Raw genomic sequence first — 26,014 nt, 5'->3', positions numbered from 1 at the left:
GGGCTGGGGCCCCCTACGCCCCCCGTGCGGCCGAAGGCTCCCTGAGCGCCCGCTCCTACACGGACACTGAGCCGCGTGGCCCTTCCTTGTCCAGCCTTTGGCCTCATGTGATTTCTGCACCAAAGTTACAGATTCAGCTTTTTTCGCTACACTGGCATCCCACCGCTTCATGACCGCTTTGATGCCCTTTTTGTATCTGAAACAGACTGAGGTGACAGTGGGTGTGACACCGCAGTCCCGTGGCCACAGTCCTCTGTGGGTGTGCCGCAGGTCACATGACCATCGTCTGTTTTTACCCCCCAGTCCCGTGGATCCTGCTGGGAGCCCACAGCACGAACCGTTTACTCAGCAGCAGGCATCCAGTCACACAACCTCGAAGGACAGGGAATTCTCGAACGATTTTTACAATATTTTACCAACATCTTAGGAGTCTGAAGTTACTTCACAACAGAAAGTCAACAGATCACTTTCAAGGAGATTTAAAGGCAGACCGCATACATGAGTTTTCCATCCCGTTGCCTCTGCGTCACCCGTCCGTCACGCGTGGCTCACCAGAGGCGCTGGAAGCGGTAACCGCTGGGTCTCCCAGGCAGCCGGACAGGGGACGCATTCTTGAGCAGGTCCTGTGCACGTCTGCCATGGTAGCCAGGGGCCTGCACATTCAAAAGGTGGGTGGTGTCGCTGTCGAAGAAGCCGGGCGGAGGCCCGGAGTGCCAAATAAACTCACCAGGAAGGGAGCGTTCCCCCAGCCCAATGGCGCGCACAACCCCGGGAGGCCACAGGAGGCCACAGTGACCCTTGGCCACCCGACCCACGGCACCTGCTTCCCACGGGCGGCAGCAGAAAAGAAACAGGAGGTACCCGTCCTGCTTCAGGCCCCTTAAACAAAGGCATGGGAGGCACCCCAAATCCGTGTTCTTTAGAAAAAAAAATTTATTGTTGCAACTAAAACGCAAACCCATCATTTATATGGCAAGTTGGAAAACTGTACAGTCTGATAGTTCTGTGAGGTCACAGGACCCTGAGACGCGCCCCCTCCCTCCCCCCATCATGCAGCCATGTATACATACACCTGAAAAGGTATTATACCAGAACGCCTCGCTGTTTTCGTTTGTTTTTATTTTCGTACAAATGGTTTATTCCACGGCCATTGTAAAAAATAATGACCTGATGAGTAAATATTGACTTAAGGCATATAGCAGAGCAGCTCGCTACTTCTCTAACATACGTGTAACAAGATGGAGAGCCATCTGTTTTCCAAGGACAGGAGCTTAAACCAGTTCATCCACTTTGAAATGCTACTATATACACACACCCAAACTACTACATACATATACAGGACTTTAAAAACAAACACACAAGCCCAACTCAAAAATGCTGACAGCCTGGCATCTCAGCCTCACCCGCACCTCTCCAAGGCTCTGCACAGTGATGCCGCAAACGTTCCCACCACAGAATTTCTCTGCACGGGCTTCTAACACGTGAAAGGCAACACGTGAAAATGCTGGCGAATGAGCAGCTTGTGAGCTACAGCTGCCTTGTTTTTTGTTTTTTTGTTTTGTTTTTCTTCTTCTTCTTGTTTAAAAAAGCCACTTAATGTGGAGGTCTTAAGTTCCCTTGCAGGAAGAGTCGTGAGCACCATCAGTCCCCAGGGTTCAAGGGCGGGGGCAGACGTGGCTCTCAGCAAGGCCCCTGGACCAGGATGGCGGCAGGCGGACTCCGAGGGCCCGACACCCGGGTTGCTTCAGGAAGTGCGGTTTCCAGCAGTTGCCTTGGTTCCGAATCATGGTCTGCTCGAGAAGAGCGTCAACTTCTGACAGTGGAGGCTGATCCCCAAGGTGTCGGGGAGGGGGAGCGGGGGGGGGGGGGGGGGGTAACGGGACCGTGCTTGCCTAAACGTCCAGAGCGTGAGGTGGGACTATGGCTTCCCATATCCTTGGAATGTCTGAGTTACAGTGGGACCCAGCTGGACAAGGACAGGCCGGGGCCTCACCAGGAAGTCACCAGAGTGCCATGCCAGGTATTAGGCAAATATCTGTTACTGAAAAACATCACCCCATTGCAGAATGGTGATTATTTCAGCAACAGCCTTAGGAACCACAGCCACGTAACGATCAGGTCATGCAAAGGTAGACTGGACTTGTACATGGGGCACATTAATAAGCAGAGAGCTAAGTATTTCAAGCACGTGGTACTGGATCAGGACACAAGACGACCATACATGCATATTCTAATACACACAGGGAAAGCAGTGATTGAGAACAAGGTTCTAGCAGATAACTGGGAGGGGGTAACTGGAACAAAGTAATCTCACACCACGTATCTTAAATATCCAAGTGTTCGTTATGTATTATCCCATGTCCTATAAACATATGCCAAACCTCTTCTCACGTTACCCACAATGCCACGAAATACGACTGCTTACAACCGTCCTGCTTCCTAGTACTGGTCTGACGCAGCAGGCTCATGGCAAAATCTAACGTTCCCAGCACTACCTGAGGATTCATTATTGTACTTTTTGATAAAGCCCTTGATGCAAGGCTGACATCAAAAGTTCTTAATACATTATTGGTTTAAGAAAACGCTAGTGCACTACGGACGCCTTTGGGGAAAAACCAAACAATAAATATGGAGTGGAGTCTCCGCAGAGGTCCGCGGGAGGACAGCGTATATGCCCGCCCACCCGGACGCGCCGGCCACGCCGAGAGCACGCTCCGGGCAGGGCGAGCCTCGCGACCCGCACAGGCCACCAGCCCCGTACTCTCCTTCTTTCTCCTCAAAAAACGGGTTGCGGATTTGGTGCTCAAAGGAAAGGGAGGGGGGACACCGTCAAAAGGGGTAAGACCAACAGCCCGGGGAGGGTGGTTTTAGTGCAGAACAAACGTCCGTCCAGGTCACGGCCGGCTACGCTGTCCTCGGCCCTTACCTACCACGGCGTGCCTGCTAGGCGGGCGCGGGCTCTACGCACGGAGGCGGACAGTGGGGTGGAGGTGGAGTGGAGGAGATTATGTGCTGCTGCTGAACAGGAACTGGAATGAAACCAAACATTTTCAGATGAGCCCGGCCCCACCCCCACGGAGCTGCAGAGCCCTGCACGACCCCGGCCGCCCCCCAGGCCGCCACGCCACCGCCCCCAAGCTGGCCTCCAGGGAAGGGGGTTTCGATTTTCTTTTACAATGGCCCCCTTCCCAAAATCACCCCTAAGGAAAAAAATGGCTTGCGCGTTGCTAAACCGTCTGATCTACTCAAAGACGGTCGCTGGGAAAGAGGATGTTCAAAAGGATTTAAAAGTGTCTTGGGAGGTGATTTCCAGGAGCAGTGTCTTGAGGCCAATCCTCCCTCCTCCCCTCACTTTATATTCCGAAGGAAGTGGAAATTGCTCCTTCTGGATCTCAAGGGCAGGGTGCAAAGCTGGTGGCCACCCTGCTGTGACCTCTGACCCTGAGGCAGGGGCCTTGAGAAACCCCGTCTATGGAGGCGGGGTGACGAGGGCGGGGCATGACCCAGATGGCTGGAACAAGAAGGGATCGACGGAGAAATGAACAATGGAAAACCGGCGGGGACACCCTGAGCAAAAGCAGAAGCTGGGTTTTGTTTTCCAGAGATGGCCTTTTGTTGTTTGTCTTCTTACGACAGGAAAGCTCGCGGGCACCGTCCAAGCTCAGTATGCACACAGCGGAGGAAGCGACTGAGCAAGAGGGTGCCCTAAACCCTTAAACCCTCTTCTCCAAAGGAGTTTACATTCGGAAAAGTGTGGGAGACTTTCCCTGGGAAATCAAATATAAACTGTGTATCTGGTTACACCACCTAAGGGTACAAGAAAGTTTTGTAAGTGCCTAGTCTCTTTTTTTTTCCAGAAATAACAAAAGCTGCTTTTTATAAAGGTTAAAAACAACAATGTGTTGTAATTCTATTTTTTTTCAAAAACAAATAATAACACACGCAAAAAAAAAAAAAAAAAGAGAGAGAGAGACAGAGAGAGAGAGACAGAGAGACACGTATTTGGCATTTTCTCTACTTACTCCTGAATAGGTTAAGGCCCTGAGATTAGACTCGTATATTCTTGGGACCACAGGGCTCCTTAAAACCCCGGTGCATCAATCCTCAATTCTCTCGTTAGCCCTTCACAGTTCCAGACTTTAAAAACCTCTGCTCTGTTTCTTCTGAGACTGGCTCAGATCCTTCCACAGCACTGAATGCTAACGCCGGGCTGTCGGCCAGTGCTTTCTGTACACGAGGTCTTGCCAGCACGTCCATCAGTGAAAACATACCCTGTAGCAGAGGTACGCGCCGGCCGTGAGGACCGTGGCCATGCACATGTTGACCAGGAAGGGCTTCCAGGGAGTCAGCGCCTGGTCCTGCTCCTCCTTGGGCGGTGATGGCTCCCCCTGGGCAGGACCTGCCCCCATGACCCGCCTTCTGACTTCAGTGTCTGGACTCGTGCTGAGGGAGGAGAGGGACGGACACTGGTTACTCACTCTAGGGAAAACGATGCCGAGGACGCTATGATGACAGTTGGAATTCTAAGAAAAAAACGAGCCATGTGTAAAGAAACCTTGGCGATGGGGACACCGACCTGAAGCCCGCTTGGCACCCCCACAGCCACCCGCCCCGAGACCCAGGCGGTCTCCATCGCCAAGGTATGGTTCCGGAGACCAGTGGACTCCTTGGTGATGGGGGTGGGTAAGACTCCGAGGACAAATACAGCCACTGGTGCAAAGACAGGTGCTTGTTTGTCCTGGGGTTTGCTTGGAGAACGTTCTGTTCTAGATCACAGAGGGCAATGGTGTGGCCCACACTCTACCACCCTCTCCCCAGGAGCCTCTGTCGCTGCTGGCTGACCTGGGGACATCACACATCCCTCTGCCCCTCAGCCCGCCCTGTGCCAGGCTCGCGTCCCCAGCATCAACCCAATCCTGCCAGGAGCACTGCTGCTCAGGGATCCTGCACACAGGACCCTGGCTGCCCTTCTGGTGGCGAGCCAGAGACACCCTGCGGGGACAATGTGCACGGTGTTCTCGCTCCAGGGCTGTCTCAGAGAGGCCAGCAGAGGCCCCTCTTCTCCTCACCACCTCCTCCAGGCCTCTCCCTTTCCTCCACCCTGGCCTCCCTCCAGAGGCCCTGACCACAAGACGTCCTGCTTCTCACAGGCCACTCCAGGGCCTTTCTACCCCAGCAGCATCTTGTGTGACTGGCAGGACCACCCTGAGGCACCCCCTTCCCAGGAGACAGGAGGAGGCGGTACAGAGCACCCGCTTTCCGGCACGCAGCCGCGAGCGCTGGCCGCGGGGCCCAGGTCTGTGTGCACGCGGGCCCCCACTGCCGTCCGGAGGCAGGTACGTTCTTGGCATGGCTGCGCTTCTTCCTGGAGCTCTTTGGCTTCTATCTTCCCAGATCCGCCCTTCCCTCCCTACCACCTTCACATACACGGTGTGAAAACCACCACTCTTCGCCAGTCTCAACCAGTACAGGCGACAAACTGGACACCAGTCACGCGTCAGCTCTCTCCTCTCTCACCCTCGACTCTCAGCAGGCCCTCAGATGCAGCACACTGGCCCGCCCTGAGAACGTCACCAGAGGCCCTTGGAAGCTAGGCACAGTCTCCCTGGGGGACCGTCACCGAGCTATCGCTCTGCACGTCACCTGGACCTGCTCTGGGAGGCCCCGCTGCACAGACCTTCCTCAAGCCCTAGAACCAGATGGGATGTTGTTGTGACAGGCACCCAGCTGCAGGAGGACCCTGGTGACTCAACTTCATAGGTCAGGACTGGGGCCTGGCAACCAGCATTTAGCAGGGTGCCCAGGTTAAGATTCTGATGATCGATGTAGCCAGAGGACCACTGGGGCACCCACCACGTACAACCTGCTTTCTTGAGTATAATTCCCGATCCTGTCCTTTAACAGTTCCAGAACATCCCAAGGTAGGAGAAAGCACAACTTATCAAATCCCTGGATATACAACTGGCTCAGCTCTGATTCTTCACCATTGCAAACGATGCCACAATGAACACCTCCAGCTGTGTATCTCTTGCACACCTGTCTGCGAACTGCCACGTGCTAAATTTCTAGACGTGGACAGATGCTGGGGGCACAGCACACACTCATCCAAAAATCAGGAACCAAGGGCACTGCCTCCAGAGGCTCTGGCTCAGGCCTGCCTCCCTTTGTTCTTCAAGCTTCCACGCCTCATGTGGGCAGCCTTCCTTGAGCACCCAGAGAAGGCTGAGCGTCTCGCTGCTAAGGCTGACCGCCGCAGCTTGCACTTCCGTCTCCTTACTGTCCCCAGGCTCCCAACCATAACCTACGGTCTCTGTCCCCACAAAATCTTCTAGAACACAGACCAGCGGCCATGTTCTAGCGATCTCAGTACTTCACGTGTACCAATAGGTACTCAATAATCTTGGTTAAATGGCATTAAGTTAATCAAGAGCACACGAAAAGGTGAAACTTCCAGAAGGACCATTTGGGGGCTGAAAGTGTAACGGTCTAACCTGGATATCACGTTTCAGGACTGGCTGGGAAGCCTGAGGGAGGGCAAGGTCATTTCCGAGCAGGACTGTCCTGCGAATCTCTGGTTCCAATGGGTGCCACAAGGTGGTGCTAGAGCCCCACCGAACTGGGTCACTTCACCGGACCAACCTGTGGCTGGATGTCTCTGGGCCCTCATTCTTCAAAGACACAGAAGCTACGCCTGCCAAGAGGAGGCTGTGTCCACAGGGTTTCAATGGCAACACGCGTCTCTCAACTGGAAGGTCACATCCCCTCACCCCAATAAGCCAGGCCCCCCTCGCCTTACCTTTCCACGCTGCAAGGGACGTTTAAGGGGGTTCTGGTTTCTTCCTTGACGGGGCAGTCTTCTTTATCCTCCCCGGTTTCGTCCTTTACCCACTGGTGGTTTGGGAAGAATTCCTTGCACTTCCCATTGTGTGGCTCCAGGATTCGTTTGGGCGGCCGGGGAGGAGGGGGGACGTGTTCGGGTGGGGGCTCCAGGTCCTCGTGGGAGAGCTCCTTCCATTGCTCCTGGAGAAAGCAGCGAGAGAAAGTTCCATTCGTATTCACACTGGGCTGATGTGTCAGGAAATCTGCTCCCCTTTAGGCGAGCAGAGGTGAGGGGCTTTCTCTGCTCCTTGGGGCTGCAGACACATATACTCGGAAGGTGAAATCTTTCGAAAATGAAGTCTACTCTCCCCATCAACGTTCTCTACGTCAACACGTCAAAGGCAGAAACCGGAACGTGGTGAACGTTTCCGCAGCTTTCTAGCTTTTTAAACACGAAGGACAGCTATTTCTTCTGACACGTGCTAGGGTTTGAACTTTCACAGCTGACAGCCTCCTTCTTCAGAGACAAAAGTTCGAGATCAACACACCTGGATGAAAAGCGGAAGCAATGCTTACCTGTACTGAAGAGTCTCCCATGATGAATTTGGCACCTTCGATCACAGCTAGGTAGGAGAAACGGAGCTGGTCTGCTGTCTGGATCAGTCCCATCCGAAATTTCCTCATTTCTAACAGAACTTTCTTGATATCAACAGAAGAAGGATCTTTCCTCTTGTCCATCTGAAAGCCAGAGAGGAGACACCCCGAGTCAGCTCCGACTCCCAAGTACAATGTGATTTTTCCATGTTCTGGAAGAGTGCTCTGGTTTCTACTCAGCCAAAAATGGCCGTGGGGAGGCAGAATTGGAGACAATGTGAGTAAATGCAGCAAAATGGGGACCACCAGAGCACAGGGGAAAGAATGAGAGAAGAGCATTCTTTGGACCTTCCTCGATTCTGCAATTCAACTGAAGAATATCCCCCTGAACAAAAGCTTCTTAGGGTAGAGCTACTTTCACAGGAGGGCAAGTGTTAAAAATGGAAGATCGTTGCTAGTTCACTGCAGAGACCATGGCAGAGAAGCCGTGGGCAGAGGCCACAAGAGATGTTCAATGGGTTCCCTTCTCTTCCCAGGGTCTTCAGGGGCCTCCTCACCAGCAGGAGGCAGGTGTCAGCCAGACAGAAGGTCCCCGACCTGCCGATGCCTGCACTACAGTGCACCACGATAGGGCCATGCTCCGTGCTGAGTGACCCTGACTCGCGGACTTTAAAAAGGAAGTTCAGGAACGAAGCTGGCGATTCTGGGACGCCAAAGTCAGGCCACGTGGTATAGTGGAAATGTAGGATCTCTCGAGTTTCTTGAGACTGAAAGAAAAACAAAAACAAAACCAAAAAGACACCTCATGCCAATTCTGAGACAATCATCTGTACAGAAATCACTGCTTCCGAGTAAGCACGAAGAGTTGCCGCCACCAGGCCCCCATCTCACCCTAAGAGCAGCTTCACCTCTCACATTTCCAGATCTCCTCCCGTCCACTCGCCGAGTCAAGGAATTCCAAGCACTGAGGTGCCCGACACTGGACACCTGCCTTGACGTCCCTTCCTTTAGCATGGAACATCCTCACCCACATCTCTCCTCCGGTGCCCCCATCACCTCTGCCGTCCTCACGGCTACAAGTGATTTCTCTCTGCCCCACGAGGCACAATGATGCCGCGTCGCCGCCCACGGCAGTCCTGTCCTCGAGCCCTGTAAGGCTTCCCACGAAAGAGGAAAAACGTAACTCTGTGCATGTGGCACCAGCTCTGGGTCATCCCGGGCTTCACGAGACTACTCGGGAGTCTCAGGGGCTTGCCATTTTTTTTTTTTTTTTTTTTTGGGACAGAGAGAGACAGAGCATGAACGGGGGAGGGGCAGAGAGAGAGGGAGACACAGAATCGGAAGCAGGCTCCAGGCTCCGAGCCATCGGCCCAGAGCCCGACGCGGGGCTCGAACCCACGGACCGCGAGATCGTGACCTGGCTGAAGTCGGACGCTTAACCGACTGCGCCACCCAGGCGCCCCGTGGGGCTTGCCATTTTAGAGAAAAAAAGGAACCAGCTCAGTCTCCAAGGCTCGGTGGCTGCCACGTGTGGCTCGATGACCCAGCTGAGGAGGAGGGTGTCAACCCACCAGCCCCAACCGGCCCCACCGCGTTCTAGCGCCAGACGCATCAGCTCACTGAATTCTCACGTTAACCCTCTGGGGGCGTGTATGCCCACTATTCCCCTCTTCTTGGTTAGGAGACTGAGGCTCGGAGGCTGACCCTCCATTGAGTGAGGAAGCAGGAGTTTAAGTTTGGACTCCAGAGCCCGTGTTCAGAGCCTGCGGCAGGAACTTTTGCAAGGAAGACCCTGGTCCTCGTCCCCAAGTGTTTCTCCCCTGGCCCGGTCTGCTCCCAGTGCAACAGCAAGAAGAATGGCCCTCTGGTGCCACTTTCAGCTCTGCTCCTCCTTCTGAACCTACAAAGAGTCCACCCCCAGGGTGGACACCTGGCCTCCGGCAGAAATGATCAAAACGTAGTTCTCGGTGGGAGGAGAGCACTCAAGATTTTGCTCGGCGAAGGGCACACCATTCACGGGAGCCAGTCTTGCTATGGGGTAGGTACGCCCGCCGGCCTCGCCAAAGTGGGCACAGGAAGAAGACATGCAGACAGGAACCACACCGCCTTGAGCATCTATCTCCCTGCCACGCAGTGCCGAGGGCCACGTCAGTGCCTAGGTCACCTGGAGAGCAGCTGGCGGCAAAGGCCTGGGCCTGGGCCAGAGGCCTGCTCACCAACAATGCCATGCCTCCCCTCACTTAACAAAATGTGCCCAAAGTGCCTGCCATGTGCCAGCCATGTGGCAAAGACACTGTCCTTGCCCTCCCAGAGCTTAGCTTTAGTTGTGACCACCTTCCTGGGGCTCAGTGGGATGAAAACGTATGAAAGAGCCTACAGAAAACCCCAGTGACTTCACATCAGCAACATACATACATATGTAACCCTGCACCAGCTCTGACACACAGACACCCTTCTGCTGAACTGGAAGAATCTGCCGGTGACACGAAGATGATTTATAGAACCACACTAGGCAATGCCATTTTCTTCCTCCCTAGAAAATGGTCTCCTTGGGTGGCTGAAAATGAGAAATGCCCTTTCTGGTTTTTAGGGAAAGAAAAACACTTAAAAATAGATTTAAAAATGGGGGGGGGGAGAAAATATACCAAAAGCAAGTTCTTTCTTTCAATCCTTAAAAAGGGACGGTTATCTCCTGTTCATCCCCTCTCGCACACCTGCCCACCTCTTTCTCAAGGAATCCATTCTAGACCTGTGTCTCAACAGACACACAGCTGAGAAAAGAATTTTTCAAAACAAAGTCTGTTAGAACGACCAGATCTTCTCAACATCAAAACCTCCACACTGCTGCACGTATTCTGCAAACACAGCACGGGCCGCTTCTGCTCGGTCAGAATTCCATTTCCCTCAACAAGCCGGAGATATCGTCTCAAGAGTTTACCAGAAGTCGCGCTTCGTGTTAGGCTTGCAAAATTTAAAGAGCATGCAGAAGAAAGTCCAGTGCATAATCCTCCAGGCACATTCCAACACGCTGCCAACATTATTCCTGAAAACCCTCCGTCAAACCCCTCCATAAATCACAGCCCTGGAGCCCGCGTGTGTGGCTGCAGCAGGATCACGGCTGCAGAGCCGTCACACAGAGAAGAGACAGCACTCAGGAAGTGCCCCGCGGTGCTCGCGGAAGCCACGCGACTTCAACCTCTCCTCTGCTTCGTGGTCACCCGCGCGGAGGGCTAGATCTTGTTTCAATTAGCAATGCAGCAACAGGAGTCATGTGCACTGGAAAGCAGGAAGTTTAAAACTGGCACGTGAATAAACCTCGGGGGCAGACTCACCTCGGCGCAGCCCGGCGAGCCGCGATCCTGCCTGCCCTTCCATCTGTGGGTGCGCGCTGCTCCCGGGCCAAACCCGTTACTTCGACTCCACGGTACCTGCTGACCCAGTGCTGTTCTACCTCTTCCCCTGTGTTACCTTCTGAACCCTTACAAAACCCCCCTCTGAACGAAGGGGAAACGGAGACACGGGGAGACACGATGCCCCTCCACCCGAAGTCTGACAGTCTGACACGGCGGGGCCAGGAATCCACCCCACGCAGCTACGTTCCAGAAGGTGGTGGCTGGCCGCCCTCGCTGCGGACGTCCCCGGGAGCTGCTGGGAGCTCCCGCCCGCGGCTGCGAGTACTGGTAGAGGGTCCCCACAAGGCGAGCGCTCCTGCTGGGCTGTTTGGAACCCCCACGCGGGCCTTCTGCGGTACAGCTTCTCAGCCCCGCGCCTTGGCCCGTTTCAAGACCAGCTTGCAATGACAGCCAGCAGCTGGTGTTATAAATTCTTCCGCAACGAGTAAACCCAAGACCTCATCGACCGTGAACTCAGCCCCAGAAGGGCCCTTCTTCCCTCGCTTCGCGCTAAAGAGACCGTGGACGACAAAAGAGGCAGCGGCTGCTACGTGACGTGCAGGCCACCGTTTCAGTCCCTCTGCGGTTGCAAAGACAGGAACAGAGAAGTTTTGGATGAGAAACCCCCCTTTCCCTAAAAACTGTGATGAACTGGCGTTCCAGTTTAGGGAGGCAGCTCTGTGGCGAGGGAGGGACCAGAAAAACCGGGGTTAGGCAGTATGACCCAGGTGAAAAGACATCTCAGCCAGGGCCCGTCCGAAGTACGGAACAGCACGCGATACTCACTGTAAGGTCTTCCAATTCTAGCTGCCGCACCGTGTAATACGACTTAATATCTTCAGAGATCAAGGTTAGTTTCAAATTTGTGTCTTCAAAGATCATTTCTTTTTCTTCTTTCTGAGGCCAGTACTGCGCACATTTTAACTAGAAGAGAAAAGGATGCATTACTGTGAGCCACGGACGGTTTTCCTATGAAGGGAGGTACAAAGTGCCTTCCACGTGCTTTAGGACAACCCAACGGGGAAACCGGGAGTTTTCTGACCTTGGAAGTCACCGTCAGCACAACCTGCCTCTTGGGGAGACGGGAAGGGGGTGAAGACCCAAACCAGGACTAGCTGGGCAGAGAGGGCTCAGACCTCCAAACGCAGCCGCTCCCTGGTTCTCCCCACCATGAGGCGCTCCAGGGGTCTGGTCCTTCCAGACCATCTATGAAGCGAAGTCAAACCGTACAAAAGTTTTAGTCTCTCACAGACTCTACTTGCTACCAAGAACTGGTCAGTGCCGTTGGCACAACGTAGACTCCTTACCCTGGGGAAAATAACCACGTCTAGAGGAGACAGTGGAACACAGTGAACAGGCTGGGTGTTTAGAGAAGGCAGGAGACGGGCTCCTCCGGGGCTCGGGATCACCCACTGCTGTATCCCCACCCTTTCATTCTGGTTTGGGTGAGTGCTGAAAAATCCTTTTGATTTTCTAGTTTAAGAATTTCAGGAATAATTTCAGGTCTTCATTTAAATGTAGCTCATGAACTTTTTCTTCAAAGTAAGCAAACCCCCCAAATTTGGTTTTATTTAGAGTTCAAGAAAAAATTGGGACTCAAATTTAGTGGCATACCTTCAACTAAGTTTCCACGGCAGACATTTCTGTTTGTTGGTGAACATTTTGGACCAAAACAGCTGATAGATGGGGGCTAAGCTGAAGGTCTATGAACCACAAGGTCAGACAAGGTGCCCAGAAAGAGGGAACCCCCAAAGACATGATTTCCGCCACAGGAAGTACCAGTGGACGTAAACAGCTCTTTGGGAAATGGTACAAATCCAAGCCAGTTGCAACTGAACACGCACTGGCCCACTCAGTACCTTCTCCGAGGCACAGGGTGCTGTGTCTGAAATGCCACAGGAGGTGGAAGGAACCCTGCAGGGCCAGCCTGCCGGTCAGGAGAGAGACTGTTCGTGCTAAGCAGTGACGAGGTGGTGTGGCAGGAGGAACCCCTGTGGGCGTGCAATGGGAATTCAGAAGAGGGGAATAATGTTCCAGGCCAGCTGAGGTTACAGGAAAGAGATCAGGGAAAACCATATGGAAGGAGTGGCCTCTGACAGGGGTGCACTTGGAGGGGTGACTGGGGTTTCCCAGGCAGTGACTGCCCAGAAGCCAGTGCCAGAAGAGCAACAGGGGGGCAGGGACAGACCACGGTGACTCTGGCAGAAGGCCCAGGAGCCCACGGCGTCCCCTGGGCAGCAAAGAGCCAGGATGCTCCTCAGCAGACCAGAGACAGAAGCACGAAGGCCCACCAGGCCTGCTCTAACGAAGCCGCACGCGGCCCAGCTGCAGCTGTTCTGCAACCACAGAAAAAGGAGAAACACCCCAACAGACACCAGATCGTGATGTCAGCGTAGCATCGACGTCACCGTTCCGAAACAGAAGGCCCACACGGCTTTCGAAAGAGCCCGGACAGGGCCTGTTTGAAAGACCCGGCCAGTTTCACCCAGATCACCTCCCTGACACTGAACGCCAAAGATGAACCCCCGGAACACGGCCAATCTGTCGGCCTCAAGGTAATTCTGCCGCTCGGGACGCAAAGCATCAGCGACGAGGCAAGGCCCCGTGCTCAGCCAAAGTGGGCAGGGCAGCCAGCACTGGCGACAGAAGAGGTTTAAAGGATGCATTTATTTCCACGCTTCCAACCATTAGGGCCATGCAGCTCCCGAAGACCCCAGAACCAAAGAGCCTGCCCTGGCGGGCGCAACACCACATGAACTGGAGCACGCACCCAGGGCCACGAGCGAGCAGAGAAGCGGGAAGGCAGAACGGCCGGTCGCTACCAAGGAAGAGGCCAATGCTTTCGGGTCTCATGGGCAGGGAAGAAAGAGTCTTTCAAATTTCACCTCCACACAGCAAACACTCACTTTCAAAACTGCATATAACGCCTAAGAAACCTCCGCGATCAGGTACAAGCCCGAGATTCTGGACGCCTACTACTTCCAAAGAAAAGTCCGCAAGAAGTGTGCGATCCTGGCACGCACGAAGTGTGCATCGAGTGGTGTTTATTTTTAAGAGCTCTCAGGCGATGCTCTGCTTGCTGTCATTTCCTGTACGAATTTTTGTTTTAACACACAAAATAAAACAAAACAAAAAACTGAAGCACGAGATCACTACTTCCTGCTAGCCTTTAAACTGACACACACCAACCCGAGAAGGAGATTTATCTTACTCGAAAGCAGTCCTTCACCAGGATTCAAATCGTGCCACGTCCTGGGTCGGCACCAAACGTCACCGTGGCAGCACCAACACGCCGGTGGCTGTCGTGGCTGCCGTTACCACCTGGAAGCTGGGTGGGCGACAGAGGCCCCGGCCTTCCAAAACAGCCAGGCACCTTTAGAAAAATCCACGAATGACACCTGGGGTGACCCTGTGACGGAGGAGTCGGCTTTCCCAAGGAGTGACAAGCCAGAGAGCTAACTGAGCAGACGGATGAAGCCTGAAGTTCCCATGATACAAATCCGGAGCGTCTCGTGTGCAAAAGCACTGAAATCAAACAGCACCTTTAGCTGGGGTTTCGGGAGAGAGATACAGGCGGTGCTTCTGGTTAAACAGCACCTTGCTTGTCCGCCCTGCCTAAACAGCCACCACCCCTGCCCTTCCCCACATACACACTCTTCACGGACATGTCTCCGCTCAATCTGGAAATCGAACCGAGACCTTCGGGTACCTGGATGAGCGCAGTCTAACACACATTTCCCGCACTACTGTTTTCCAGGAAGCACAAGGTCCCAAAAGGGTTAACGGCCAGCTCTGCCAGAAATAAGAGGGGCATGTCCTACACTACTCAGAGAAGGAAGGAAACCAGAAAACAAATACGCATCACATGGAAACGCTCTGCAAGCTGGTTCGTACCGTGGGATGGCTGCACGGTTTATAATTAGATTAGCTAAGCAAATAAGGCACTGCAGCCTCTTACAATTTTCCCCAGTCAGCTCTAATGGGGATGATAATATCGACGCTGGACTGAAACTGCTGACCCCAAGAAGCTTTAAGAACCTCAAACCATTCACCACTTTCCACGTCGGTGTGCATGACCCTGAGCGGGAAGGACAGTTACAAAGGAAAACAGAGACTAACGTCACACGATGACAGTAAAGTACGAGAGAATCAACTAGCCAGGTTTCCTTTTTTTCTTTCAGTGGCCAAGGGGAAAAACTGTCAGAGGATGGATGGTCCATTTACGGTCAGCCTTGGATGGCGGGCGACCAAGCACAGGCCCGGTGAGCAGCACGCAGTGCCAACGTCACGACAGCACCCCTGCGGGACTGTGCCAGCGGCAAAGAGGTTTCGCCCAAACCTTCAGTACCAAATAAAAAGGAAATGCTACCATATCCAATGATTTCTGGATAAACAACTCGATTTAAAATTCCCTACCCTTCAGGGCGCCTGGGTGGCTCAGTCGGTTAAGCGTCTGACTCTTGGTTTTGGCTCAGGTCGTGACCTCGCGGTTTGGGAGCCGGAGCCCTTCATCGGGCTCCGCGCTGTGTGGAGCCTGCTTGGGATTCTTTCTTTCCCTCTCTCTCTGTCCCTCCTCCGCTCACACTCGTGCTCCCTCCCTCTCTCAAAAAACAAACAAACTCAAAAAAATTTATAAGAAAGAAAATTCCCAACCCTCAATACCATCCAGAACAGTGCTTCGCAACTGGGGGCGATTTTGCACAGATTTGGACAATGTCTGGAGACCTTCTGATTGCCACTGGTGGGGCGGGCAGGCTAGCAGCATCTCGTGGGTGGAGGCAGCAGCCTCCCGTGTCCTCCCGTGTCAGCTAGCGGGTGCTGAACGTGTGGCCAGGCCACCACGTTTCACTTTCCCTTGCAGAGAGTGTATGCTGTGGGAACCTAACATTTGTGTCTTTATTCTAAATTGCTGACAAGAGTGGTGACAGGTGGGAGGTGGCTCCACATTTGTAGCTTCACATTTTACTAATCAAGCCACTGAAGCAGAAAACATGAAAAACCACTTTCACTGAAAACAATTTTCTAAGAAGCAGGATTTCATTCTTTGAATGCTCAGGTAAGTTCTCCATCTGTTGTTATCGAGCAAATAAATACTTTAAGATTAAGAAAAGGGCGCAGAGGCAAAAAGCCTGATTTTCAACATGCGCTGTCGTGCCGTGGGCTGTAACTACGAATGGTTCTTGGGGGGGACGGGGGGGGGGGGCTCTGTGGGGGGTGCTTCCCTTTGTCTCACTGCTCAAGTCCCCTTCGATGTTACTTCTCTGCACTTGTATTTTTACCCTCTAGGGCCACGAGTGTGCTTTCTTTGGAGGGTCGGCTTCTCTGGAGCCTTCTGCTCTCCTGGCAAGCCGGGACCCGAGGCGGCCAGGACAGCTGTGAGCGCAGTGGCCCGGGTGAGCCCCAGAGCACAGGGCCGGCTCCTGGCAAAGCCTGGGCACACGCCGTTCTCTGCTCCTGGCCACTCATTCCTACTGGTGTCCACATTCCTCCGCTCGCTTTCTGCCAGGGCCTCCACTGCCGAGGCTGGAGAGCCTCCGGCCGGGAGAGGAGGGAAGGAGCCAGGTAGCAGGGGTGTGGCGTCTATTCGCTACGTTGACACCACTGTGCCCCGCACACTGTATCACCTCGCATGGGAGACGGGCCTGTAACGGGCAACCCACACGATGAGATGGGCGGGAGAGCATGAGCCGTGGCTGACTCGAGGGAAGCCACTGGAGATACCTGCAAGAGGGCTGGGGTGGGACAGTGACTCAGACTGGTCCAGAGAACTGAAACAACAGACGTGTGTTCTGGCTGGAGTCCGGGGATGGATGTGGGAAACCGGGGTCCCGGTTAACTGGTCCTGTAGCCACAACGGGCACATCCCAGGAGGCGGTGGGAGCCCCACAAGGGTTTTCAGCTGGGAAAAGGGGTGGTGACACTTGGGTCTCGGTGTAGGATACGCTGAGGAGAACAAGTCGAAAGGCCAGGGCGGTGACTCAAGGGACAGATGCACGCAGGCTAGGGTGTTCCTAAACAAATATGAACACACTCTGGAGAGAGACTGACTGATGAGTGAGGGATAGGTCAAGGGCAATTGGGACCTTTTCCCCTCTCCTTAATTCATTTACTTTTCTGACTCGTTTACAATAAACATGTATGTGTATATCACTTCTTTAAATTTTTCTACTAAAAAGGACATTACGTAAAAGAAATACAAAAGCAATTTCAAGAAATCGACTCAGACAAAAATGACAACTTCACGTACCGGCACGCTTACGGACGGTAACGTAAAGAGCGGATAAATCCGTCACTTACCGAGCCTTTCTCCATCACTCTGTTGAGCATGACCACGCCCCTGCTTTTCTGCTCCCACACCATCTCCCAAAAGTGACCACACGTGTTAGGCAAAGGGCCCTGCAAATACACAATCCACAAAGTGTGCGTGATGTTACACTGACTCGCTCCACCGAGAGCTCACCACTGGCGGTCGGCCGACGACAGTGCCCTTAGGCACAAGGGCAGCTGAGGCTGGGACAGGTGCCACCCTCCCTGCCTAGTGGTGGTGAAAGGTTGTATCTGCCTCTCAGGGCTGGTTCAGGGCTGACCAGCAGAGGACAGAAAATGCGGATTCTGCTTTCCGGTTTGAGCTGGCTAGCAGGGGGGCTCCACTGAGGCCCCTCTTGACGGTGAGTGGAATATGGCACAAAGCTAGTGGGTGCTGGGAAGAGGCAGTATGGGGAAGTGATCATCGGTGACACTTCTGGTGGCTTCAGTTCAGCTCCAATCACTGATCGTCTGCGTGACCTGGGATGAGTCACTTCACATCTCTATGCCTCAGTTTCTCCACCCAGCTCACTCAACCAATCATAGTCCTTATTCACAAGGCTGTGAAGGGAATATTAACTATATCCGTTCATGTAAAGGTCTTACCGTAGCACCTGGAACATGGTACACATCCAGTGGAATGTTAGCTATTATTACTATTACTAACGATGAGGGGCCCCTGGGTGGCTCAGTCAGTTGGGACTCTGTCTCTCCCTCCCTCTCTGACCCTCCCCCACTCATGTTGTCTCTTTTCCCTTTTTAATGTTTATTTATTTTCGAGAGACAGAGAGACAGAGCACGAGTCGGGGAGGGGCAGAGAGAGAGGGAGACACAATCTGAAGCAGGCTCCGGGCTCTAAGCTGTCAGCACAGAGCCCGATGAAGGGCTTGAACTCATGAACCATGAGATCATGACCTGAGCTGAAGTCAGACACTAAACTGACTGAGCCACCCAGGTGCCCTTGTCTCTCTTTCAAAATAAATAAGCTTAAAAAAAATAAACAATGATGAACCCGGAGCACCTGGGTGGCTCAGTCGGTTAAGCACCCAACTCTTGATTTCGGCTCAGTTCATGATCTCACGGTTTGTGGGATCGAACTCCACGTCAGGCTCTGCACTGACAGCATGGAGCCTGCTGGGGATTCTCTATCTCCTTCTCTCTCCGCCCCTCCCCTGCTCACACATGCATGCTCTCTCTCAAAATAAATAAATAAATAAGCTTAAGAAAAAAAAACGACGCCTGTCTACGGACCACTTTCATCCTTGGACCAAAGAACATAAAAGATGTAGTCACAAATGATCAGTTAGGTAGCCCAAGGGGTCCAGCGTGGGCACCGGGACATGGTGGGGTACGGGCCAACTGGCAGTAGGCATAGGTGTTTACTGGATACAAGAGTATGGACGCCTAGGGGCGCCTGGGTGGCGCAGTCGGTTAAGCGTCCGACTTCAGCCAGGTCACGATCTCGCGGTCCGTGAGTTCGAGCCCCGCGTCGGGCTCTGGGCTGATGGCTCGGAGCCTGGAGCCTGTTTCCGATTCTGTGTCTCCCTCTCTCTCTGCCCCTCCCCCGTTCATGCTCTGTCTCTCTCTGTCCCAAAAATAAATAAAAAACGTTGAAAAAAAAAAAAATTAAAAAAAAAAAAAAAGAGTATGGACGCCTCCAGTTTGTCTCAACTGTTAGTACTGCCTGGAAAGGACATCACCTTTCACCTCCATGACAGAACGCATCACCTCCTCCGGCCAGCACCACTTCTAGAATGGTTTCCAGTCTCACTTATTTTCATCCAAATTCTCCTGATTTTTTGCCTCCTTTCCCTTCAAGTCTCACCACACCTTTGTTGACCACGAGCCCTCAGTGCCCACTCACTTTGCTGAACTTCTCTTCCTCCTGCTGCCTAAACCGGACACATCTGCACTCCAGCCAGAGCCTCAGACAACAGCCCCAGGCCTCCCGGCTGGCCAACTAGGTCTCTCATCCTGCAAGTTGGGCATGAGGGCCAGGCCTCACAGGGGCGGCTCCCACCAGGTCCCAGCCTGCCACCTTCCCCACCTCCCATCACCCTAGTTTAGGATGGGTCTCAGGGACTGAAAAATCATGTAAGTGGGGCACCTGGGCGGCTTGGTCTGTTGAGCGTCCGACTTCGGCTCAGGTCACGATCTCACGGCTCCTGAGTTCGAGCCCCACGTCGGACTCCGTGAAGACGGCTCAGGGCCTGGAGCCTGCTTCAGATTCTGTCTCTGTCTCTCTCTGCCCTCCCCTGCTCATGCTCTGTCTCTCTCCCTCTCTCTCTCAAATATAAATAAACGTTAAAAAAAATTTTTTTAAATCATATAAAATCTGAAAGGAGACACAGTAACTTAGCCAACACTTCACTGTGAAGGTAACAGAGGCACCTTTGCCATCATTCTCTATAGTTCCACATCACTGGCTAAAAAAAAAAAAAAAAGACTATAGACTTGTATTATTTGCATCATGAACACTGAAAATAAAAAATGGGCAGGGTTTTCTTGGTTTTGTAGCTTGGAAAATGTTTCACTCCTACTGTCTAGAGGTATAACTTTGGGGCCAGGTTACTTCAGTCCCTTTTATAAATCCCAGGGCAAAGGGTGACGTGCAGGCAGCTAGATATGTCCATGGTACCACCTGACAAAACAGAGAGACCTTCAGATGTGCCAAGTAATTGCTAGGGCACGGGGGTGGGGAAGGCAGTGGTGTAAAAGTTTCCATGGTGATATCCTGGCGCTCCATTTGACTTTATACTCCCCTATCTATCTTTGCTTTGGACTGCCTAACCTCACACCAAAGTTGAACGGCTGAAATCAGGAAGTAAAAAACTTGGCTTCTTCTAAAAAGAGAAGTTACCAAGAAGCTGCTTTTCCCTCAACCTCTTCCCGCCAGCTTGCCACAACCAGGATCTCCTTCCTTATCACTCTACCCCAACCACCCCAGGGGTGCTGGGAAGACTTTGACCTGAGGCCTTGTAAAGGCCCGCCCCCTGTGCATACACCAAGAACTTCCTGAATGGGTCCCAGGACTGAACACAGCATGGCTGTTGTTCTGTACACTGGGAGGCACTCAGACTGACTGTCCTCATGGACAGAGAGGAGGGGAACAGGACAAGACAGGGCAGTAAAGCAGGGCCACGGTAGATTTGCTCTGACCCAGCTCCCTGCCCTAAAGCAGCCTCTGTTCATATGCTTTCTGGCTTCACTGTTATTTTAATCTCTAAATGTTAAACAGAAGTACGATGTTCAAAATCACCCCATATGCCAAAGCCATATAAAAGAACGATAAACTGGGACTCCTGGGTGGCTCAGTCGGTTAAGCGTCCTACTTCAGCTTAGGTTATGATCTCGCAGTTCGTGGGTTTGAGCCCCGTGTCAGGCTCTGTGCTGACAGCTCAGAGCCTGGAGCCTGCTTCGGATTCTGTATCTCCTTCTCTCTGCCCCTTCCCTACTCATGCTCTCTCTCTGTCTCTCAAAAATGAATAAACGTTAAAAAAATAAAATAAAATAAACACTCCAGTAGTTTCCCCTTGCTGTTTGATTAAGACAGTGAGTAACATAGGGGCACCTGGATGGCTCAGTCAGTTGAGCATCCAACTTTGGCCCAGGTCCTGGTCTCACAGTTGGTGGGTTCGAGCCCTGTGTCGGGCTCTGTGCTGACAGCTCAGAGCCTAGACCCTGCTTCAGATTCTGTGTCTCCCTCTCTCTCTGCCCCTCCCCCGCTCATGCTCTGTCTCTAAAAAAAAAAAAAATGAATAAACATTAAAAAAAAAAAAAAAAGAGAAACACAAGAGTGTTTAGAGCAACTTACAGGTAACAGACTAAGACTTGAGAAAATTAAGTAAAAAGAAATTTCTTTATCGTCTTTCCTAGATACCCGTGGTCTTGGGGTCATATGCCAGTAAGTGTTTCACAAGAAGATCAAGTGTTAGATCATTTTTATGATTTGTTCCCATAAAAATGTCAAAAGCCAATGGGAATTTTGAACGGTTTTGCATGCTTGTCCACATAATCTAAGGATGCTTTTTTTTCTGGGCCAAAGAATGAGGACCATGCTGAGAAATTCTGAGTAGCTACCTGGGCAGAGATTACTGGTCTACTGCTAACCCTCTTCAATTATGGAATCAACACAGGTACGGGCGCTTCTCTTGCCACGGCTCTGCTGCCTCTGTCAACAGACCACAGGCAGTTCTGGCATTTCGTGCTGTTTTCTAGAAGCCCAGCAAGTGACATACTTCCCAGAAAAGACGCGGGTGACAACCAACCTGAATCTCTGAAGGAAGATTCTTTTCCTTCCTCGTTGCTGTTTTGGATTGCATAAAACCTGACCTTTGAAAGGATGCGGTGGATCTTATTTGAGGTATAAATGACAGTACTCTAAAGTTCTTAGGCTGATATCAAGTAAGGCCAAGAGCCATTAAAAAAATGTGGACAATCCATTCACCTGCGTAAGAATGTAACTCCTTTGGGCTTCGTCCATCTTTATCAAACTGGCATTGATGTAGTCATTATCTTCTTGATGTAGTTTAATCCGACTGTGGTCAACTGAAAGGCAAACCAGAACTCAAAGGTTAGTCCTGGAGGACCGAAGCGTCTACACAGGCAGCGCACCCCATGGGGAAAGTGAAAAAGGTGAGTTGGTGGCATTAAGGGCGTTCACACTGGCTGAGGCCATGGTGTTTTAATTGAGATTAGTCATCACTACGGGGACAACTTAGTATTTTGAGAAAGGTTTCTGGAAGTGTTTCAAAGCTAATGCTAAATAGTAACAGACAAACTACATTAAAACATGGGTTATGTCCTAAGTGGGCAACCTGTTCTTAGGTCAGATCTTCCTTATCACTGCGCCACAAATCAGGAGATTATGGGGAGAGGGTGTCAAGGGATCTGTTCTCAGATGCCTAATATATATTTTTACTAGGTAATCAAATATAGTGGCTTCAATCTTTAAGAGAAAAAAATCCACCAAAAATTTCACCTAGCCCGTACAGCTCTAGTTGGTACAATGAGCTGTAGTTGGTAGGATTTATGATCATTATCTCCACCTATCCTGTGTCTAATGGATTGAAGATGAAAATGACCTAAATATAGAGTGGTGTGAAAAGTGATATCTTTAATTCCTTCGTATAAGGTTCTTTGTTTTTGTTTCTTTTAAGTTTCAAGTGTAACATATACTTAAGTGATTCTAAATATTTCAAATTCAGAAACCGTCATGACCAAAGACATTTAAAAGAGAGTTTTTCACTGGAAAAACTAAACCCTGAATCCAAAACTCTGAAGGTACATTAAATGTAATTGTCAGAATAGGTTTTTTTCTCATTTAATTTTTTTTTTCTGCGGGGGGGGGGGGGATAGAAGGCAAAGAGAGGGAGAGGGGGAGAGAGAGAGAGAGGGAGGGAGGGAGGGACGGAGGGAGAGAGAGAGAGAGAGAGAGAGAGAGAGAGAGAGAGAGAGAGAGAGATAATCCCAAGCAGGCTCCATGCGCAGCACGGAGCCTGACACAGGGCCTGATCCTACAACCCCAGGATCACGACCGAGCCAAAACCAAGAGTCCAATGCGCAACTGACTGAGCCCCCCAGGCGCCCCCCAGAATGGTTTTTAAAAAGAAATTCTCATTTGGAAGTTCTGCCCCAGGTTACTGAAAACACATGGCCACTTTTTCCCCCTTTTACCATGACTTTGTCCCAAAAGCAGTGCTTCCCTGAGGCCACTTTCCTTATCCTGCCAGTGCAACTAACAAGAGCAGGTGGGCATTTTTATTTCTGGTTTGACACAAGGGATGATGAACTCAGGTGACCGCTCATGAATAGTATCTTTTCTTCCCTAGCCCAATGGGAAAGGACAAGTTAACGGGGACACATGGTTTGGGGCTTTTTGTTGTAAAAGATTTCTAAGAAGGGGTGCCTGGCGGGGGGGGGGGGGGCAGTTGGTCAAGGGTTCAACTTCGGCTCAGGTCGTGACCTCACGGTTTGGGAGTTTGAGTCCCGCATCAGGATTTCTGCTGTCAGCACAGATCCTCTGTCTCCCTCTCTCTCTGCCCCTCCCTTGCTCACGCACTCTCTCTCTCTCTCTCAAGATTAAATAAACATTAAAAATTTTTTTAAAAGATTTCTAAGAAATGTTTTGAAAAATTAGCCACCATTTGGAAGAATGTTTCTCATCAGAGAGGAGTAATACAACTTGGGGTAGTTCGGTAGCATTTAAGTCATGGAGATAAAAGATCCCCCAAAAGGCTATGAGACCATACAACTCCTTGGTGGGTTAGAAGACTGGGCTCCCACAGCACCGGGTGACCCTGGAAAAACAACTCCTCTGAGAGCTGCTGGGGCTTTTTCAAAGTTGCCAAACGGAAGACAGACGACAAGCTCACTTTCTACCTTGACTCATTCTCCCCCGATCCCCCATGGCCCTAAAAAGCCAATTATCTGTCCTGCTGGATGGTGGAGGTGGGGGAAAAAAAGAAAAACTGGGAGGGACACCGGGGTGAAAAAGCTGCGAGTTGCTTCCCGGGAAGAATATTTCAAACGCTGTGTTTTCTCTGTGGAAAACTGGCTCAGGAATCCATTTAGAGGAGTCCTGAGGAGAAAGCAGTCGCACTGCAGAGCAAAGCTGGGGGGGGGGGGGGGGGTGTCCTCGCTCCGCGTGAAGGATGCCGACAGGACTGCTCTCTGTGAAACACGGCGCAGCTGGCCGGGACCTCACAGCACCGTCACCGGAGGAGAGCGCTGTTTCTTTAATAAACCCCACTAGGTGCCACGGCCGTGACATGCTTAGCCAAGAGCGTCGGGGGCTGGAGCGCAATCACGTGCCACCTGACGCCCTCCACCGCAGACGCCCCTGGCGTCAGCAACCGCCTCGACCGCAGCCAGCCTTTATGAGCGAGACACGGAGCCAAGCGGCTCATGCTATTCTAGTTCGCCTTCACGGAGTCCTGAGATCCGCGCGGCTCCTGCTTTACTGAAGACCAGAGAAGGGAACCGTTCGCCCGAAGCCACACGGCTTGTAGGCGGCAGGCTGAGACGCACCCCCGGGCAGGGAACCAGGGCAGCGCTCACGGGCGGACCGCGCGGTGCCAGCCTAGGCGCACCTCCGCTCCCCTCCCCGGAACCTGCTGCTGTACAATTGGGGGGCGGCGGGGGGGGGGGGGGGGGGGGGGGAGCGCTGCCAACTCCCCTGGAAAGCACGGAGCAGCGGCACCCACTGCCACGGGGCAGGCGTGACTTCGCAGGCATGCGGGAAGTGCCAGCGTGAGGGATGACGGCCGGAGTCGTCCGTGTCCCTGGCAGATGGAAGGGACCGCCACGGGGGACGGTGGCAGCCACAACCCTCCCTGACGGACAGGGTCTAGAAACCCTGGAGGGGAGGCAAAAGGTTCTGTGGGGCCTAGAGGAAACGGCAAAGGTCGTGCTCTTTACTCAGCTCCAGTTTTTCTCGCTTTACCCAAATTCTAACACGGTTAGTTCTTTCCTTTTGAGAGAGCAGCAGATTCAGAGCCGGTCACTCCGAAGGCGGAGGTTGTCAGAGGCAGGCACAAAGAGAGCTCATGGCAAGAAAGGGCTAGAAGACCGGTGCTGGCGGTAGGGGTGGGACGTGAGGAGCAGAGCTGTCTTCAGTGGAGGGGGACCGGCTCCGGCTCCTTAATGCCCGGGCGGGGCATCGTCACAGTTCAATATGACGCTCACTCGGGGTCTAATAACGCTGTTGCTGAGTCATCCAGAAAAGGTTATATTGTGCCCACTCTACTCTGCTTCAGCTGGTAGGAAAAGGATTCATCATAAAAATAGTCAAAGCTAAAAACGGTGCTTTGAACTCGGCTGCATTTTCCAGAAACTGAGATCTTACTCCTTCTACAATCGTGGAAAAAATGAACCATCACTATAAGTCTCTAATGCCTTTATAATAGGAAACAATCAAGTCATAAACCTCTACTGCTATCAATCTGTTGCCAAACCCTGGGGCTCAAGGGGTCCTGACTGAGAAGCCGACGCAGTGGAAGCAGTGAGACTGGTAATGGCGATGTGAATACTTACAGGGACTGACATCTCTGTACCTGTTTCGGTTTTTGTTCTTAGGAAGCTTGGCCACTCTACATGGGAAATCACTGGCTTCGTGTCGGATATCCTGCAAGGAAAAAAAAAGGAAAAGAGAAAGATAAAGAGTTCTCTTCTGAACTCTCTCGCACCAGGAATCCATCCAGACATTTGACCGAGCACGGGCTATGTGCCAGGCACTGAGAAGACCCAGCAGAGAAACACACATCAAAGAGAGCTGGGCAGTGTGGGAAATGCAAGGTGATAATTCAGAGGCACGTACAAGGTCATGAGAGGAAAACAGAAGAGGAACAACCACATGGCCACAGTGGGAGGAAGGCGTGGGGCTGGGAGCTGGAAAGACGCGGAAGACAGCAGGGAGATGCAAAGGAGTGGGGCGGGGAGGGGAGGGGGCGCATTTCGTTCGGGAACATCCGGCCCAGCGAAGGCTGGAGTGCACATCTTCTGCAAGGAACAGTGAGTGGGCTGGCGGGAGCAACGACAGACGGCTGGAGATCGCGGAGAGCCTTGAACGTCATGCCTGGGAGTTCCATCTGTAACCTTGTGTAAAGCTACAATTATCGAGGGCAGATAAAATGCACCTTTATGCCAACAACTATTCGATTGCTTTCCCAGGAGACAGACAAATCCCACTGTACCAAACGGGTCGGAAAGAGAAAGTGTCTTGATTAACAGCAAGCGTCTGGAGTAACAGAAGACCCAAAGTATGCCTCCTGCTGATCACACACATCTAATTTTGCTTTCCTAAAACACCACTATACTCCCACTTAGAAATCTTTTCTTCTTAACTTGTATTTTATTATTATTAAAAGATAAGCTCATACAACAATGTAAATGTACTTACTGCC

General features: G+C 52.1%; 1 protein-coding gene across 3 annotated transcripts in view; it reads right to left on the bottom strand.

Moving 5' to 3' along the window:
* Positions 1-909: 909 nt before the first annotated feature.
* PTPN1 (protein tyrosine phosphatase non-receptor type 1) overlaps positions 910-26,014 on the bottom strand; it is a 69,278-nt gene continuing 44,173 nt past the window's right edge. The window contains exons 2-10 of one of the 3 annotated variants that reach the window (XR_009249087.1): positions 25,146-25,236; positions 21,559-21,659; positions 17,103-17,201; positions 11,592-11,729; positions 7,971-8,180; positions 7,396-7,557; positions 6,797-7,020; positions 4,023-4,443; positions 910-3,029 (exon numbers count right to left, since the gene is read on the bottom strand). Coding sequence is in view for 2 of the 3 variants with exons in the window: in XM_058685954.1 (XP_058541937.1) it covers positions 3,006-3,029; positions 4,272-4,443; positions 6,797-7,020; positions 7,396-7,557; positions 7,971-8,180; positions 11,592-11,729; positions 17,103-17,201; positions 21,559-21,659; positions 25,146-25,236 (1,221 nt within the window). In the remaining variant the exon portion in view is untranslated. The remainder of the gene's footprint in view (positions 3,030-4,022; positions 4,444-6,796; positions 7,021-7,395; positions 7,558-7,970; positions 8,181-11,591; positions 11,730-17,102; positions 17,202-21,558; positions 21,660-25,145; positions 25,237-26,014) is intronic. The other 2 variants (XM_058685954.1, XM_058685955.1) reach the window with 2 other exon arrangements.

This window comes from Neofelis nebulosa, chromosome 9 (genome assembly GCF_028018385.1).
Source record: "Neofelis nebulosa isolate mNeoNeb1 chromosome 9, mNeoNeb1.pri, whole genome shotgun sequence".
In the NCBI taxonomy this organism is placed as follows: domain Eukaryota; kingdom Metazoa; phylum Chordata; class Mammalia; order Carnivora; family Felidae; genus Neofelis; species Neofelis nebulosa.
This window is presented reverse-complemented; position numbering and strand designations above follow the sequence as displayed.